The 17,042-nt window shown below is 58.2% G+C and overlaps 2 protein-coding genes across 2 annotated transcripts; one reads left to right on the top strand and one right to left on the bottom strand.

The window, feature by feature from the left end:
* Positions 1-481: 481 nt before the first annotated feature.
* Positions 482-7,272, top strand: PFKL (phosphofructokinase, liver type). The gene is made up of 22 exons (XM_069791796.1): positions 482-626; positions 1,184-1,257; positions 1,358-1,435; positions 1,522-1,711; positions 1,908-2,073; positions 2,163-2,207; positions 2,294-2,402; positions 2,740-2,835; positions 2,916-3,008; positions 3,371-3,496; positions 3,610-3,674; positions 3,859-3,922; positions 4,009-4,155; positions 4,269-4,339; positions 4,454-4,541; positions 4,687-4,839; positions 4,992-5,156; positions 5,370-5,431; positions 5,793-5,904; positions 5,985-6,084; positions 6,219-6,324; positions 6,426-7,272. Exons 1-22 carry the CDS (start codon positions 539-541, stop codon positions 6,571-6,573), a joined length of 2,346 nt encoding a protein of 781 aa, XP_069647897.1. The 5' UTR covers positions 482-538; the 3' UTR covers positions 6,574-7,272.
* A 2,816-nt stretch (positions 7,273-10,088) lies between these two features.
* On the bottom strand, positions 10,089-16,061 carry CFAP410 (cilia and flagella associated protein 410). The gene is made up of 7 exons (XM_069791795.1): positions 15,875-16,061; positions 15,612-15,630; positions 14,863-14,909; positions 13,839-14,068; positions 13,031-13,202; positions 12,272-12,365; positions 10,089-11,184 (listed from the first exon to the last, which is right to left on the bottom strand). Exons 1-7 carry the CDS (start codon positions 15,949-15,951, stop codon positions 11,059-11,061), a joined length of 765 nt encoding a protein of 254 aa, XP_069647896.1. The 5' UTR covers positions 15,952-16,061; the 3' UTR covers positions 10,089-11,058.
* Between the last annotated feature and the right edge of the window lie 981 nt (positions 16,062-17,042).

Below are 17,042 nucleotides of genomic sequence, written 5' to 3'. Positions count from 1 at the left end.
AGGGAGGGATGGGGGGAAGCAGCCTCGCAGCACCCCGCTGTACCCGTCGGGGCCCGGGGCAGACGTCCAGCGCCGGTGGTCCCGGCAAGTGCTGGTCTAGCGGGACCCCAATCCCCGAAGGATGCGACCCTTGGGATGCAGCGTCCCCGCAGCCCCCGCAGTGGGGGTTGGGACCGAGAAACCCCTGGCTGGGCTCGCTCCGGACGTTTGGTTTTTAATGACGCCTAAACCAATGAGAGATGAAAACTTAAAGAATACAAAGTTTATATTAAAATATCCAGCTCGTCCCCCTGGCACAGCCTGGGGCGGCATGTACGGACACGGCAGCGCCTGCCATGGCACGGTATGGCACGGTATAGCACGCTGTGGCACGGTATAGCACGCTGTGGCACGGTATGGCGCGTCACGACTGCGGGAAGAGGCGTGGCCAAGCGGGGAGGGCGTGGCCTCCCGGGGTGGCGGGGGCGTGGCCGCCGGCGGGGCGTGTCTCCGCGGGGGTGGGGGCGTGGCCGGCGGCGCCGGTGCCGGGAGCGCAACGATGGCGGCGGCGGCGGAGCTGGAGCGGCTGCGGATGGCGGGGGCCGGCATGGCCATCGCCGTCCTCACCAGCGGCGGCGACGCGCAAGGTGGGGTCCGGCGGGAGGGTGGAGGAGGGGGAGGAGGAGGAGGAAGGGCGGGGGGGCAGCTCGGCCCCGGTCCCGCCCCGTGGGGGCTGCGTGTCCGTGTCCGCCCGGCTCCGCGGGGGCCTCCGGGCGCGCAGCGGGAACGCGGCCCACTCTCCTCCCCGGGCGCCCGAGGCGGGGGAGCGGGCAGGCGGGGGACACCCCTCCCTCGTGTTTCCACCCCACGGGGGTAGGGTCGGTGCGTCCCACCCGCGGCGCATCCCCATCCCCATCCCCCCCCCCGGAGCACCCTCCGTGGGATGTCACGGGCCCCACGGGGGAAGCCCCACGGTGGGGTCCCCCCCACCCGGGGATAAGCAGCTATTTCTAATATGTCTTGCTCTCGGGCAGTTGCTCATCTGCAGCTCCCACCCGTGCACTGAGTTTCCCCGGTCTCTGCCTGCGTGGTCCCTCCCCCTCCCTCCACTCGAGGGGACACTTCGAGGTCACCTATAGGACCCGGTCCCCTGTGGGGCACAGGGTCCCTCGGGGCCATCCCAGCTCACGTCTCACCTTTCCAGGGATGAACGCCGCCGTCCGCGCCGTCACCCGCATGGGGATATATGTGGGAGCCAAGGTCTTCCTCATCTATGAGGTTGGGATGCCCCCCCTCCCCACTCCCCATCACAGGTAGGGGGGAATGGCCCCCCCCAGTGCCAGGGTGCCCCTCACCTCCACCCCCCACTTCTCCGCAGGGCTACGAGGGGCTGGTGGAGGGGGGAGACAACATCAAGCAAGCCAACTGGCTCAGCGTCTCCAACATCATCCAGCTGGTGAGGATCACTGGTGCAGCCGTGGGACCCCCAAATCCCCCCCAAACCTGCATGACGAGCTGTGTACTCCCCTCCTCTCTCTCCAGGGCGGGACGGTGATTGGCAGCGCCCGCTGCAAAGCCTTCACCACCCGCGCAGGCCGGCTGCGGGCTGCCCGTAACCTGGTGGAACACGGCATCACCAACCTCTGCGTCATCGGCGGGGACGGCAGCCTGACGGGCGCCGACATCTTCCGTTCTGAGTGGGGTGGGCTGCTGGAGGAGCTGGTCCGAGATGGTGGGTGAACCCCCCTCCCAAAACCCCTGGGTGGGTAGAGCTGAAAGCATTCAAGGGATGTTGAGGTCCAGAGGTCCACTCCATCACTGTGACCCCCAGGGAGGGCTGGGCTCCTCCGCTGCAGGATCCAGCCTGATGCTGGGGGGGGACAGGAGCACCCTAAAATGGCTGGTGACACGGCCGTCCCCCTCCACAGGGCAGATCAGCGAGGAGGTGGCGCGGGAGAACTGTCGCCTGAACATCGTGGGGCTGGTGGGCTCCATCGACAACGACTTCTGTGGCACTGACATGACCATCGGCACTGACTCAGCACTGCACCGCATCATGGAGGTGATCGATGCCATCACCACCACAGCACAGAGGTGAGCGGGCTGGGGGCTGGGTGCCAGGTGCTGGATCCACCCTGGGCATCGCACCCACCTTCCTTCTCCTCCCACCCATGTCCTTGCAGCCACCAGCGGACGTTCGTGTTGGAGGTGATGGGTCGCCACTGCGGGTAAGACCCTACGCATGGGGAAGCCCATCAGTGGGATGGGATGCCACATTTCGGGACTGGTGCTGCCACCGCCGTGTCCCCCCCAGGTACCTGGCACTGGTGTCCGGCTTGGCTTCAGGCGCCGACTGGCTCTTCATCCCCGAATCCCCTCCAGAGGACGGCTGGGAAGACCTCATGTGCGAGAGGCTCGGGGAGGTGAGGCGGGGACGGGGGGGGTCCTACAATCCCATCCCCCTTTTCTCCCCAGAGAGTCCCCGCAGGCACCCGGGCTGAGCCCCGCAGCGGGTGCCTGGCCCCTGCGAAGCTTCGGGAGCTCCCACCATTGTCCCTGTGAAATGGGGCACTCAGCCGAGCGCAAATCCAGCCCTTGCGTGCCAGGGGCAGTGCTGGCTCGGGGGCTTGGCCGCCCAGAACCTGAGCCACCCCCCCAGGCAGCAGCCAACAGCGGGTAGCGGGGGGAAGGATGCTCAGACTTGGCCACCGGTGGGTTTTGGCTAAGCCACGGTGGCTGTTTTCCTCCCCATCGCGCCAGACGCGCAGCAGAGGGTCGCGGCTCAACATCATCATCATCGCGGAGGGCGCCATTGACCGCAACGGCAAACCCATTTCCTCCAACTACGTGAAGGACGTAAGCGCCCACTCCGGCACCTGCTCCGGCACCCACGGTGGCCGGCAGGTCCTCGGCGTGACGTTCGCTCTTCCCTGCAGCTGGTGGTGCAACGCTTGGGCTTCGACACGCGGGTCACTGTCCTTGGCCACGTGCAACGTGGAGGGACCCCATCAGCCTTTGACCGCGTGCTGGTAGGTCTTGGGGGGGATTCAAGGAGGGGGTCACCCTGCAGAAAGGAGCAGGCAGCTGGGCAACCCTGCTTCTGCCCGTTGCAAAGGACTCGCCCGCTGGGATGAGGCTCAGACGGTCCCTGAGGTCTTGGGCCCGCTGTGCCGGGCAGAGCGATGTGCCCATTTCCCCTCGTTTGCTGCAGATTTCATGGGTTTTTAAATAAAATCAGCAGCTCTCTGACTGTAAAGCAGGCATACAAGCAGCTGTACCAGTTTCCAAGCCCGTGGGACCATCCCTGTGTGAGCCTAGGGGAGAATCCCACCTGGCTGGCATGGGTGGCCCCGGTGTCAGGGGGGCGGTGGGTGCCCCTTTCCCTTTGCAGAGCAGCAAGATGGGGATGGAGGCGGTGATGGCGCTGCTGGAGGCCACGCCGGACACCCCCGCCTGCGTGGTGAGCCTCTCGGGGAACCAGTCGGTACGGCTGCCGCTCATGGAGTGCGTCCAGGTGGTGAGTACCAGGGTTGGGGGGGGATCAGGCATGCCAGCCCGCTGGGTGGGGGTCCCGCTCCCCTCCCTGCAAACCTGGGTGTCATGGTGCTGCATCTCTCTCCCCACCCCAAGACGAAGGATGTGCAGAAGGCCATGGATGAGAAGAGGTTTGAGGAGGCCATCCAGCTCCGTGGGAGGTGAGGAGCGGGGACTGGGATGGGGGGAGACATCCCTATGGGGTGGCCAAAAGGACACGCTGGGATGGGGGCTTCTCCTCGAAGGGGCAGACCAGCGGCTCCTGCAGCTGGGAGGACATTCCCCCTGCCCGCAACGCCCCAGGGTCCAGGTGTGCCTCGGGGCCATGCCACCTTGTCCTTGCAGGAGCTTTGAGAACAACTGGAACATCTACAAGCTGCTGGCGCACCAGAAACCTGCGCAGGAGAAGGTGAGGAGGGATGGGGATTGGCAGGGGACACTGTCTCCACCTTGGGGACACGTACCAACGTGCTGTCCCCATCCCTGTCCCTGCAGAGCCCCTTCAGCCTCGCCATCCTGAATGTGGGTGCCCCTGCCGCCGGCATGAATGCTGCCGTCAGGTCGGCCGTGCGGATCAGCATCTGCCAGGGACACACCGTCTACGTAGTGAGCGACGGCTTCGAGGGCTTGTCCAAGGGGCAGGTGAGGGGAACGGTGAGCCTGGGTGCCATGGGTTTCCCAGGGGGATGGGTTTGGGCTTGGAGGGGGGTGGTGGGGTGCTCCCCCACCCCAAAATCGAGCGCTGCTTCTTGCAGATCCGTGAGGTGGGCTGGCATGACGTGGCAGGCTGGCTGGGACGCGGCGGGTCCATGCTGGGCACCAAGCGGTAAGCACAGCACCAGGGGGGCGAGGGGATGTAGCAGAGGGGATGCCGCTGTCCCCTGGGATTGTGGGGACCCCATCCTTACCCTGTGGTCTCTTCACCCCTTTGCCACCGCAGGACTCTGCCCAAGACCTGCATGGAAAAGATCGTGGAGAATGTGCGGAAATTCAACATCCAGGGGCTGCTGGTCATCGGGGGGTTCGAGGTGCGGGGGAACCCTCAGCCCTGTTTCGGTGGGGGCCAGGGCGGGCTGTCAGCATCCCAGGTGGTGCAGGCACCCCAAGCCATCCCTTTTGGGATGTGGATCCGGCCCTGGGGCCAGCATCTCCCCAGCCCTCGGCTGCTTGCAGGCATACGAGGGGGTGCTGCAGCTGGTGGAGGCCCGCGGGCAGTACGAGGAGCTGTGCATCATCATGTGCGTCATCCCTGCCACCATCAGCAACAACGTGCCCGGGACTGACTTCAGTCTGGGCTCAGACACAGCCGTCAACGCAGCCATGGAGGTGAGGGACAGGGTTGGGAGGGACAGCTCACAGGGTCATCCCGGTCCGCCAGCTCCCATCGTGTTTTGGGATGACATGTGGGAATGAACCAGCATCCCATCCCAGGCAGCAAAGATGGGTTTTCCTGGTGTGACCTCCCCTTCTCCCAGCAGAGTTGTGACCGCATCAAGCAGTCAGCCTCGGGCACCAAGCGCCGCGTCTTCATTGTGGAGACGATGGGGGGCTACTGCGGGTACCTGTCGACGGTCACCGGCATCGCGGTGGGCGCCGATGCCGCCTACGTCTATGAAGATCCCTTCACCATCCATGACCTGAAGGTGAGCGGGACAGCAGCTGCTTTCTGGCAGCATCATTTTCGGTAAAATAAGAAGGAAAACTGGGAAAGGGAGGGCTCTGGGGCAGGGTGGGATTTGGAGGAACATGGCCAAGCCCCATGAAGCCGCTGGGTTGATGTTAGTGGCACTTGCATCTGAACGAGAGGACCAGAGGGACCCAGGATGGCTGCCAGCATCCTGGTGTTCATCTTGCAGGCCAACGTGGAGCACTTGACGGACAAAATGAAGACGGATATCCAGAGAGGGCTGGTGCTGCGGTGAGTTGGGGACCCTTGGGGACATTTGCTGAAAAACCCAGCCCCGTGGCGGGGAGCAAGGCCAGAGCTGAGCCCTTCCTGTGGCTGGAGAGGGTCCCCGGGCGCAGTGGGGTTCAGCATGGTGGGCGCATGGCATCCCGCCTGGGGATGCCATGCTCAGCCAGGGGGACAGTCCTGCACTAGATGCCTCTGCTGCCATCCTCACCCCAGCCCCAGGGTCCTGCTGGGGAGACGGGCTGGGGCTCTGGGCCTCAGGACTACAAAACAGCAAAAAAAAAGGTGTTTAGGGGAGCATGGAGGGACCCCCTGGGGATGCCAGATTAAGGAGTAGCCCCCCAATCCCTTCCCTCTGCTCCCCCAGCAATGAGAAGTGCCACGAGCACTACACCACAGAGTTCCTCTACAACCTCTACTCCTCCGAGGGCAAAGGTATCTTCGACTGCAGGATTAATGTCCTGGGCCACCTCCAGCAGGTACAGGGGATGGGGCCATACGGGCAACCACTGTCCCCAAGAGCCGGGTGGGCTTGACATCACCATTTCTCTGCCCCCAGGGAGGAGCCCCAACCCCCTTTGACCGCAACTATGGGACCAAGCTGGGAGTGAAGGCGGTGCTGTGGATGTCGGAGAAGCTGCAGGAGGTGTACCGCAAGGGTGAGCCAAGGGCTGAGGGTCCCATGGTGGGGTGGGAGGCAGGAGGCTGGTGGCACTCAGCAGCCCCTGCTGCTCCTGGCTCGGCCACTCGGCCCCCGGCGAGGTAGCCATGGTTGGCTGTGTCCCCCTCCCAGGGCGCGTGTTTGCCAACTCAGGTGACTCTGCCTGTGTGATCGGGCTCAGGAAGAAGGTGGTAGCCTTCAGCCCTGTGACAGAGCTCAAGAAAGTCACTGATTTTGAGTAAGTCCCTGTCCCCATGTGCCAGCGGTTCACCAGGTCCTGGGGGGACCTTCCTGGGTCATCCCCAGGGTCATCTGAGAGCCACATCCCCCCTTGCACAGGCACAGGCTGCCCCAGGAGCAGTGGTGGCTGAACCTGCGGCTGATGCTGAAGATGCTTGCCAACTACCAGATCAGCCTGACCGAGTATATCTCAGGGAAGATGGAGCACGTCACCCGCCGCACGCTCAGTATCGAGAAGGGCTTCTAGTTCCACCAGCCTGAGCTGTAGTCCCCCTCCGCGTCCACTCCATCCCCACGTGCTGCTCGGGGAGCACCGGGTCCCCCCCTGTTCTCAGTAGCCCTGTAGCTTTGCCATCGACCCCTTAAAGCAGGCAGAGCCTGATCCCAGCTCCCAAAACAGCACAATCCTGCCCCAAATCACTGGTCCAGGATCTGGTCCCTGTGCAGATGCAGAAAAGAGATGTTGCTAGAGCCCAGCTGCACAGCCCAGACCCTTAATCATCCCTTAACAGTTTATTCCTGTTATTTAATGATGGGGTATCTTGATTCCTTATCTAGCGGCTTGACCGCCTGAGCCAACTGCTGCTTTTAGTTGCCCGCCCTGCGTGTGGGAGGGGAGCTGAGGAGGATGCGGCACCATCCCAGTGTGGGTAAGGGCTGGTCCTGAGGGCTTTTGGCTGCCCTGTGAGGCCCGGTAAAGCTCCATCCTCCCATGGCGTTTGCTCGGTGGGGTGTCTCGAGGGCTCAGCGCAGAGCACCAGTCCTTGGCAAGCCCTTCTTCCCCGGCCACCTCGCATGACGCTTGGCTGCGACTGTCACTGTGTGGCCCCGGGTGCCGCCGACGGGGCCATGCCCATCATCTCACGGCTGCTCTGTGACCCCCCAAATCTTGTACCGTTCGCGGCGCTGCTCTCCCCCTCTAGAGATAAAACCTGCTGGAGCCAAACCTGCCTTGCTGGAGAGTGATCGTTGCATGCCGAGTCCCCATGGGGAGGAATGGGGGGACAGACCTGGGGTTAGGATGGGGGTGAGCAAAACCAGATGGTTTGCCAGAGCCAGATTAATGCCGGGCCAGGATCTGCTTAATGCATCCTCAAAGCCTGGGAGAGTGGGATCACGGGTGCCCTCTCCCTGGTTGGGCAGCAGTGGGTGCAAGGTCAGCATCCTTCTGCGGGCAGACTTCGCAATCCCAGAGAAAAATTGCTTCTCCCTTGTTTTGGTTCCCACCTTCAAAGAAAGCGCAGAAGTGATTTATCAAGGCAATGTGTTTGTTTGTTAAGGCAGTTTCTCAGGGCAGCTGCCAAGTGTGCCGGCTCCCGCGTGCAGCACTTGGGCTTGGCTGAGCTCCGCCACGCTTGGCTGATGCCAGACGGCTGCGCGTAGCCCCTTTCCCAGGCTGCTTTCCTCCTGGGCTTTCGGCTGATGGCTCCAGCCTCTGGGATATTGCCAGCGTGAGGACGTGTCACAGTCTTTTGGGTTGAACGTGCAGTTGTTTCTTCACCTCCTTGGAGTTGTCCCCAAGTGACAAGTCCCCCTTGATTTCAGTGCTTTTCCTCTAGCTGGCCACATTACTTGTTTTAGGCTCTGGAGGAAGATTATAATCATTTTATCTTCCCTGCTAGAGTTGGACACGCAGAGAAATAGCAGACCTTGCTTATGGAGGCAGCATCGCTGCTATTCCTGGACAAGTATCTGCTCTGGGGACCCCAGGCACAGACCTGGCTACTCATCCCAATGCTGGGAAGGCAGTGGGTGGGAAATGGGCTCTTCCACCATCCCATGTGCTGCTCTCAAGGATCCCCAACCAGCTCCCAAGTGAGACCCACCCCAATCAGCCACGGACTGCCACATCACGGTGGTCCCACACGCCTGCCTCACCATCGGCCTCTGGGAGTCCCTGAGGATGGTTTGAACATGAGTCGTGCTGGATCTGTGCCTGCGGGCAGACAGCCATTGGCATTTTCCATGACCGGGAAATGTCTGCCCTCCCGCTCCATATCCCCCACTGAGGCAGGTCAGGGCAAAAGCAGGTCATGCCAAAAAGCCCTGCGGTTGTACTGTAGCCCAGGTGGAGCCTCATGCCCGGGTGCAGCTGGCAGGCCCTGGGCATTTGGCTCCTCTCCAGAACGCCTTTTCTCCAGCCTGGCAGTCTCGGCAGCAGGCAGGACACCAGAGGGGCTGGCATGCCACAGCAGCCCTCCAGCAGCCAGGTTTAGGGTGTGAATGGGGAAGGGGGTGTCCCCACACTCGGACCAGCTGTACATTTGCATGCACTTGGGGACAGGGATCACTGCAGCCCTAACACCTCATTTCCACCCAAAAAAAAAAAATCCTGGAGTGCCAAATTCCTGGGGGGAGATGAACAGGCACAGCCCCTGCATTCCATGGGGCGTAACCACCCCATGCCCTGCAAGGATGAGCAGGAGGGGACATGGTGACTGTGCACCCAGGCTCCCCGGTACATCCAGCCCAGCCCTGGCTTCCCCTTGTCCCCAGAGGGAAGGCAGAACAAAAAGCCACGAGCATCTCACAGCAGAAAGGCTGCCAGGTCCCCAGAGTGAAGAGGTGTGAGCCAAAGGGGCCAGCCTCCCCCGGGGCTGTGCCAAAAGCGAGTGGGATGCTGCAGGGTCACCCTGCAAGGAGTGGTCGGGAGCATCAAGGGCAGCTTGCCTGGTAGTGGGACCACCGGCACCAGCCAATTATGACAAGCATGGCACGTAGGTGGCAAGCTCTGCTCAGGGACTGTCGTGCCATCGGGGATTAACAGCCCAACTTCTCCAGTGGAGAGGGGAGCAGCCTCAGGCCACAGCGATTGCTCCATTAACCACCTTCACCACAAACGAGCCCCGATGACAAATGATGACGCTTGCTTTGATCACTCTCCTCCCAGCTAAACTGGGGGGTTTGGCATACCCAAACTGCAGCTCCCCCCCATTCCCTGACAAGGCAGCCAGGTGCGACTTCTGCCACCGAGCAGGCTGCCGAAAGAGCCTGGGAGAGGACTTGCACTCAGCACAAGGGCAAGATACAAACAAGATGACGGGTAAGTCTCTCGGGCCCTGGCTGTCAAGGGAAGTCTGGTCTATTATAAATCACACTGGCCATTTAAATGCAGCTGGGTTTAATGCAAAAGGCAAGAACTAGGTCATGTGAGGAGTTAAAGGCATCAGCAATCTTCACCCAATCCATGAGTGTCAAACTGTGCCCCCTCCCACCAAGGTCAAGTAAACAGGCTTGTGGACACAGGGCTGTCACCATCCCTGAGGAGCATTCCTTGTTCCTTCCCAGCCGCACGACCTGGCACACAGGGGCTCGGACACCTGTACAAAAGGGGAGAGTGGAGACATGGAAAGGCCACACTGCCCTGCATGGCACTGGGGTCCACAGCGGCACAGGGGGTTCATGTCCTACGTCTCAGGGGCCATCCTCCTGCCCCAGCAGGCTTTGCACCTCCACACGAGCAAGCCAGCTTTGCTCATCATCTCTTTGGCTTCCTGCACTTGTGGCTGCAAGAAGGTTCCCAAATAGCACAGCGCCTTTGAAAAGCAGCCCCTGCAGCAGCTCAGTGCAGTATCAACCAGCACCGGAGGCAGGCGAGCCATTTCACGGGTCCAGTGAAGCGGGAAAGCGCAGGGGCCCACAGCCCTCCTCCTGCTCCAGCAGGGTTAACAATGCAAGCCCTGAACCAGACGTAATGGAGCAATGCCCAGAGTCAGTTGTTCTCACTATGTTTGCTGAACCCCAGCCACAACTTACACATCCTAGAGGGATAATTGGTTTTATTTGGTATGTCACAACATTTTAGTTTGTATTTAACAGCTCTACAAAATCTTAGTAAATGCAGCTTTTTCAGTTAAAGAGAAATGCCACCCCTGACGTCTGCGCAAGCTGGACTGCAACACTTGACTTGTTTTCTCCTAACTGCAAAACGCACAGGGGCTTTTTACTCTGACATTCAGTTTCCTTAAGCTGCTCTAATGCCTGCAGGGGCACGTGGGGGTAAGAGTACAGCTGAGCATTCAGGATGTGGGAGAAAGTAATTTCTGTTTCACCTAGGTTGCACTGAGCTTTTCTTTGGGCCACCTGACCGCCAAGTCAGATGCTGCATGCGCTAACAAGGACCAGAAGAAGTCAGGAGGTGAAGATAAATTAAGAATTTGACATTGACCTTCACAATCTGCACCAGACAGTTCTTGGTGATCATTTCAGGCAGTGTCTCCCCGACAGACTTCACAAAAACAAATCTTTGTGGCATAAACTGCCTTTCAAGTCTGCTACACACAAAGACAGGCTGGCCAAGGGTGAGTCTGACAGGGAGCCACCGACAAGGAGCGACCTTTCCAGCTGTCAGCAGGCTTTGCCATCCGCCTTTGATTGCACAGCACAGCAGCACCTCTCACTGCAGCCCTGCTCACTTTTGCGTTGCTGATTCGTCTGCAGCTCCCATCAAACAGCCCCAGTGACACGAGATACAAACGTTAACGGAGCCTGCTATGCAAGCAGGAAAGCTCCCGAGAGCTGGGTCAGGTGCTGCCAGCCCCAGCGTGATATGCACAGCCAGGGGTGATGTCAGGAGCTACAGGGGCAGCCAGCAGCACCCCATCCCAGCCCCTCTGCAGAGGAAGCATAGCAGGAACACCGAGGCTTTGGCTGCAGCCAGGCATGTGCGGGCAGAATGGTGCTGCAAGTCTGGGGCTGGCGGGTGCTCCAGGGATGTTTGTAATGGGCACCATCACTCCTCCTGCAGCTCCTTCTTCTGCAAGGCCTGGAGCCTCCTCCCCACCGTCTGCTGGATGATCTCCAGACTCTCTGCATCCAGTTCCTTCATAAGAAGCAGGATGGCATTCAGGACATTGTTCTGTCGGGACGAGACAGACACTGCTTTATACAAGCATGTTAATGCCAGCCCAGAAAAGGACACTTGATTTTCAAAGAGCTGCTCTTTCTAGGAACTCCACTACCACCACCACCACCAGCAGTTTGCAACAGACACCTGCAGCTACAGGGACAGAACAACCAAGCCCTTGGGGCAAACATGGGCAGAGACTGCACTTAGCTAACTGGAATGCAGGACAAACCCGTCCACCCAGTCCTGCACAGACTGCCCACATGCCTCTGGCTCCTGGCCACCCTCCCAGCTGGCTTCTCTAAGGAAAAGCGCATTCAAGAGCAGCTGCCCTCTCTCTCCAGCGTGACCGCATGTAGGATGGGAAAGGACACGAACCTTCTGATCTGAGGAATAAGACCTGGTAGAATTGCAAAAGCAAGAGCTGGAAGGAACCTTTGAAGGCCCCCCCAGCCCAACCCTCCCACCAAGGCAGGACTACTGCCAACACCAGACCATGGCTTTGTCAAACCATGTCTTGAAAAACTCCAGGGAGAGATTCCACAGCCTCTCTAAATAACTGTCCTTCTAGGGAAAATCTTTTTCCTAACATCCACCCTGAACCTCCCAGCTACAATGTGTAGCCATTTCCCCTTCTTTAATGTTTTCTTTTCCCGAAGGCCAGCTAGTACTCACGCCGCTGCAAAGCAATACACTCAAGTATGCTTAAAACATGAATGAAAGAGAGATCGCAGGTAACTGATATCAGAATGAGGCAGAACGTGGTCTAGATCTCGCTCTGGCCTTCCTGTACCAACTGAAGGCACTGAACCCAGCAGACAGCAATTCTCAGCTTGAACAGCCAAGATGCATGAGGTTCATCCAAGGCTACACCATGGAGGGGGCTGAGGAACCACCTAAGCTTTCAGTTCAGCAGTCTCTGCCAGGCCAACAGTCTACTGGCTGCATTTCAGCCACTGCCCAACTTAGCGCAACCACAGCGCAGGGAGGCAGGTGAGCTCGTATACAGACAGATCAAGAGGACAAACTCCATCAGGCTTTCTTTATATTGCATGACGTCTTAAAGATGAAAAGCAATTTGGTCTTTAAAGATACTTACTCTCCTCTTTCGGTTGCAGTCTGTCTCTCGAGGTGAAAAGGAGGAAAACTTATCCCTGGGAACAGGCTTCATACCAAGCTCCTCTCGAATTTTGCTAAAGAAGGGGAGGAAGAGCAAATGTTATGATGACCAGCTGGGAGAACCTTACTCTGCCAGGCCAATACTTTCTAATCATGGGCAACCATGGAAGAAGTACCTAGCTGAAGGACTCAAGGCACACCTGTTCACATGTCACCACTGCCTACAGACCACAACACCCCAAGCAAAACTCCCACATGTAGCAAGAGCCTCACAGCTATAAAATGTAAACAAGCATGCTGCCACAAGGAGTCTGCTCGCAGCCCCACCTGGGACAACAGATACCCATGCCCGATGCTAGCTGGGACTGCAGACCATGTAACACTGCACTTGAACAACACGTGTCACAGCGCTGACCTGTGCCAAAGCATGTCACAGAAGCAGAGCTAAGCAGGAATGGACTGGAGCTCATACTTCAGAGAGGATCCATCTCTCTCTGCACATGCAGCTGACACACTTGAGAGTAAGTACCCACCTACAGAAGAGCCTGTTTTGCAGATACAGAACAAGACCCACAAGTGCTATTAAACCAGCACAGCTCCATCACAGTAACTGGAACAACAGGAATTTGCACCAGCTGCAGGCCTGCCCCATGGAATATCAGGGTTGGCTGGCTGGGTCCTTTCATGCTACACGCGAGTTCAGCCCAGAAATCCTAACAGCTCACAAGCTAGCCCTCACTTTGTCTCCTCCAGACTGAAGTTCAGCAGTTCACTCTCAGTCTCTGTTGTGGATTCAGCAGTACTGGATTCAATGGACTCAGGGCAGCCATTCTCCACGTTCCTCCTCGCTGGTGGGGCCGTGATCTCCTCGCCATCAACCAGGGCCTGGGACAGTTCTTCCTCTGTCACAGCTGCAAAAGCCAAAACAAAAGCCTGCTGCAATGAACTCCAGTAGCCTAGGAAGACAGCATCTGTAATGGGGCAGGTACTGCTGCTGCAGAGCCATACTGCAAGGGTCTGGTCCAAAAATCATCCTTTGTACTGGCCTTTTGCTTTCATCCTCCTCCTGCAGTAAAACCTGCACAGGAGAACACTGGCAGCTGTCACCAGTCTCTCAAAGTGGCAAAGATAACAGGGAGGGATGCAAACATGCTTTGCCATTTCTTGCCTCTGGAGAAGGCTCCAAAAGCCACCAAATTACTGCTACCAGACAGAAAAGCTTCTCATTTTTTTTACAACAGCAGATCCAATTACAGAATCCTTGTTTTGCCACAGCAAAGGAGAGAGCTCTAAAAAAACGCCAATTAGTGGTACTGTCTCAGCTATAACGAGGCACTCTCAGTCCCGCTAGTGTAAGCTCTGCAGGGAAGGGAAGGGAGAAAACAGCTTAGAAGTGGTAGATCTTGCAGAGGGGAGGCTCAACCTCCAATACATCCTGACTCAAGGAAGAGTCAAAGGATGCCTTAAAGAGAGGAACAAAGACATCACTGGTTTCCAGTTCACCCTGCCCATGGCTTGGGGCTGTTCGTTTACCTGCAAACACCCACCTTGGTTATCAAGCTTCTGCAGGCTGGGTAGGTTACGCAGCACTGTCATTCGGTAGCGGTGGGGGTCCGACCCACAACAGGGATTTTCTGACAGCCACAGGACCCTCAGCCGGGGTAGGTTTTTGAGGTAGAAGAGCTCATTTAGGCTTGCAATGTTGTTCTTCCTCAGATAGAGTTCACTCAGATTCTGGCACTGATTCAGCGGCTCTAGGTCCGAGATGCCATTCACACTGAAGAGAGATCGCAGGATCAAGCAAGCCCATCCCTCCCTCGCTGTACTGTTCAGGTGGGAGCACAGGCCCTGTAGCACAGCAACTTTCCAGCTCCCTTTCCTGCAACAGTTTCACTGAGGAGCCTCTCCCCAGCACAGCATGGCATGGCAAAAGACATTCAGGGCCTATGGCTTATAGCATTTCATCTTTTTAAACAGAAGAAAGAATTAAAAAAGCAGGCTCTCCTCTCTGCTGAAGATGACAAACAGCCTTTCCTTCCTCCAAACACCCATCACACTTGCACCCTTTCCTGCAGCAGTTCCTCAGACACATTGAAGGAGACCCCATTAAGATTTCCAAGCTAAAAAGCTCAAATTTGCAGATAGCACTGGCTCCGTGGGATCTGCAGGACTGGGGAAAGATGGGTGTGTTACAGGGAGGCTTATGGAAATTAAAAGCTCTGCAAGATCCACGAAGCATTTCAACAAGCAATCTGCAAACTGGCCGCATACAGAGGCCTAGAAGATCCCCATCCAAACTACAGAATAGGACTTAGGGAGCAACAATCCTAAGAGGTTTTAACACTTCTCGAAACAGGGATTATTTTCTCAAGTAGCAAAGGGAAAGGTGCAGAGGAGCTAGCAGAAGAATAATCATTTCTGCATCTCTGCCGCTTGAGAAATTGGGCATGAAGAGCCAGTCAGCTCAGACACACAACCACGGAAAGGTGGTAAGAAACCAAGGGCCAAGCCACAGCCCCATAAGAAAGGCGATTTCCCTCCCCCCTCCAAGGCTGGCAGCCTGACATTCACCTGAATGTGATCACCTCGATGTTGGGCAAATCCCGGCATATCGATATCTGGGCAGGAAGAGACAGAAACAGCAAGTTGGCACTCCCAGAAAAAAATACATAAATAAAAGCAATTTAAATCACAAACAAGCAAGACAAAAGCAATAACAGGAATTTAGGTTTGCTTCAGTCTAACCCAAGCTTAACACCACCAGAGAGATTTGCTGCCACAGTCAGTGCAGAGTCAGCAGCTCCTCTGCCTAGGAGTGGAAGCGCAGACACCAGCCAGCATCACGCTGCTCTTCTGCTCCAGCAACTCTGCAGTCTCCAAGATGGTTTTCTAGCCACCGCACACAAGAAGGGATCTCTCTTACCCCCGAGAGCCCTCTCCTAACGAGAGGGCGTCATCTAACCAGATGAGGTAGGACTCAGGGTCCTGCTCTCCGTGCAGGGCTTCAGAGAGGAATTTTCCAAGCGCTCTCTGGAAACAACATCGAACCCTTTTTTTTTTTTTTTTGTTATGAGATGCTAATCAATCCTGAAAAGCACTGCAGCTCGCTGGCAGCGAACCCAGGCCTGCGCCTTCCTCAGCGCCCCATCAACCCCATCCCCTTCCCCGCTCCGGCTGCCGGCCCAGGCTAAGGCTTCTCTCCGGCAGCACCACTGGGGTGCGGGGCCGGGGCTCGACAACGGCTGCCCCAACCGGGAGCCGTGGGACTCCTGCTCGCTGGCTCGTCCTGTCAGGATGGGAGAGGGCTGCCCGGTACTTACATCCGTCAGGCGGCTGCCCCTGCGGGAGGAGAGCAAGGGGGGGGGGGCGTCAGTAGCAGCACGGCAGGGCCCAGCGGCCCACCCGCTGCCCCCACGCCCGGCCTGCACAGCCCCCGCGCCCCCACCAAAGCTGCTCTACCACGGCCCACCACGAGCCTCGTTGTTCCTCCCCCCCCCCGCAACCTAGCCCTGCCTGCCCCCCCGCACTCCGTCCCGGCCTGCCCGTGCCCGCCCGCCCCCGGGCCGCGCCCGCCGGCGCCCACCAGCAGTTGAGGCGGCGGACACCATCGAGCGCGGCGGCCTTGGCCCGAGCCAGCACGGCCGCCCGCGTCAGCCTCATGGCCGGGCCGCGCCGGCGCCGCCGCCGCCGCCGTCGCCAGGGGCGGGACCCGCCGCCCACGCAGGCTCCTCCCGGGCGGGCCGGGCCCAGGCACCGGAGCTCGGAGGGCACTGCCCAGCCTTCCCCTTCCCGTCCTGCCGCCGGGAGGGCGCCCGGGAAGGGCCGGCCGTGAGGCGGGGAGCGGCGGCAGCTGGCAGGCCCCTCCCCGGCGCTGCTGCTCGGGCTTTGCCCACCCTGAATATAGCTGTCTTGCCTGCGGTAGGCTGGGCGCCCCCCGGGGCTTCCCGAGGTGCAGTTTTATATAATTGCTTCATATATACATGTAAGTTTTATTATTCGTTTTGTTACATCTTATTAGAGAATGTTTCATATGCATAGCTACACCTTTATGGATATATATTTATATCTTAACTTCACACGTGAGCATATATACCCCTATATCTGTATCTGTATATGAAGTGTGCATAAATAAAACATGCACATATTTCTACACCACCTTATATATTAATACATAGAAATACAGGTAGCACTGCTGACTGCACCGACACCAGGAGCCCCAAGGCCAGACCTCCATCACAATTTGGGGTAAAACTGCTGTGCTATGCCTCCATTTTGTATCTTCAGGGGCTTAACACGCAGCTTTGGTGGCTGAACGGGGGTAGCTGAAATGAAAAGGCCCAGAGAAGCGGTGTGGTTAGCAAAGGCTTGCGGTCCAAAATAAGGGGTTAATGCAGAGTTTCCCAGTGTTTTTCTGCATGTTTCTGCCTTATTCAGCAACAGAAATAACTGCAGGATAGAGGGTTAGCGGTTATTTAGTTGTTTACGCTGGTGTTTTGGTGCAGCGGTTCAAATACGTTGGAACTGAACCCTCCATTATGGTGGTGGTGATGGCCTTGTGCTGGGGAGAGGAGATGGGGTGGCATTGAGCTCCCTACCTTTCTTGTTCCCCCACTTCTGGATAAGTGAAGGGCCAAGAGATGCATTTATTGGGATCGATGGGCATGCACTTGTCAGGAAAAATGTGGGATAAACACGTTGGGCAGATCATTCCTCTGCATTTTTTTCTCAGCACTGGGCTGCCATCACACCCA

Source organism: Haliaeetus albicilla, chromosome 9 (genome assembly GCF_947461875.1).
Source record: "Haliaeetus albicilla chromosome 9, bHalAlb1.1, whole genome shotgun sequence".
Classification (NCBI taxonomy): domain Eukaryota; kingdom Metazoa; phylum Chordata; class Aves; order Accipitriformes; family Accipitridae; genus Haliaeetus; species Haliaeetus albicilla.
This window is presented reverse-complemented; position numbering and strand designations above follow the sequence as displayed.

Coding starts and splice junctions, on each gene's coding strand:
- PFKL (XM_069791796.1), top strand. CDS start 539: ATGGCGGCGGCGGCGGAGCTGGAGCGGCTGCGGATGGCGGGGGCCGGC. Junction 2,208..2,293: donor GTGATGGGTCGCCACTGCGG/GTAAGACCCTAC, acceptor TGTCCCCCCCAG/GTACCTGGCACTGGTGTCCG. Junction 3,675..3,858: donor GCCATCCAGCTCCGTGGGAG/GTGAGGAGCGGG, acceptor TTGTCCTTGCAG/GAGCTTTGAGAACAACTGGA.
- CFAP410 (XM_069791795.1), bottom strand. CDS start 15,951: ATGAGGCTGACGCGGGCGGCCGTGCTGGCTCGGGCCAAGGCCGCCGCG. Junction 14,069..14,862: donor ATCGAGGTGATCACATTCAG/GTGAATGTCAGG, acceptor ATCTCTCTTCAG/TGTGAATGGCATCTCGGACC. Junction 12,366..13,030: donor TTCAGTCTGGAGGAGACAAA/GTGAGGGCTAGC, acceptor CCCCTTCTTTAG/CAAAATTCGAGAGGAGCTTG.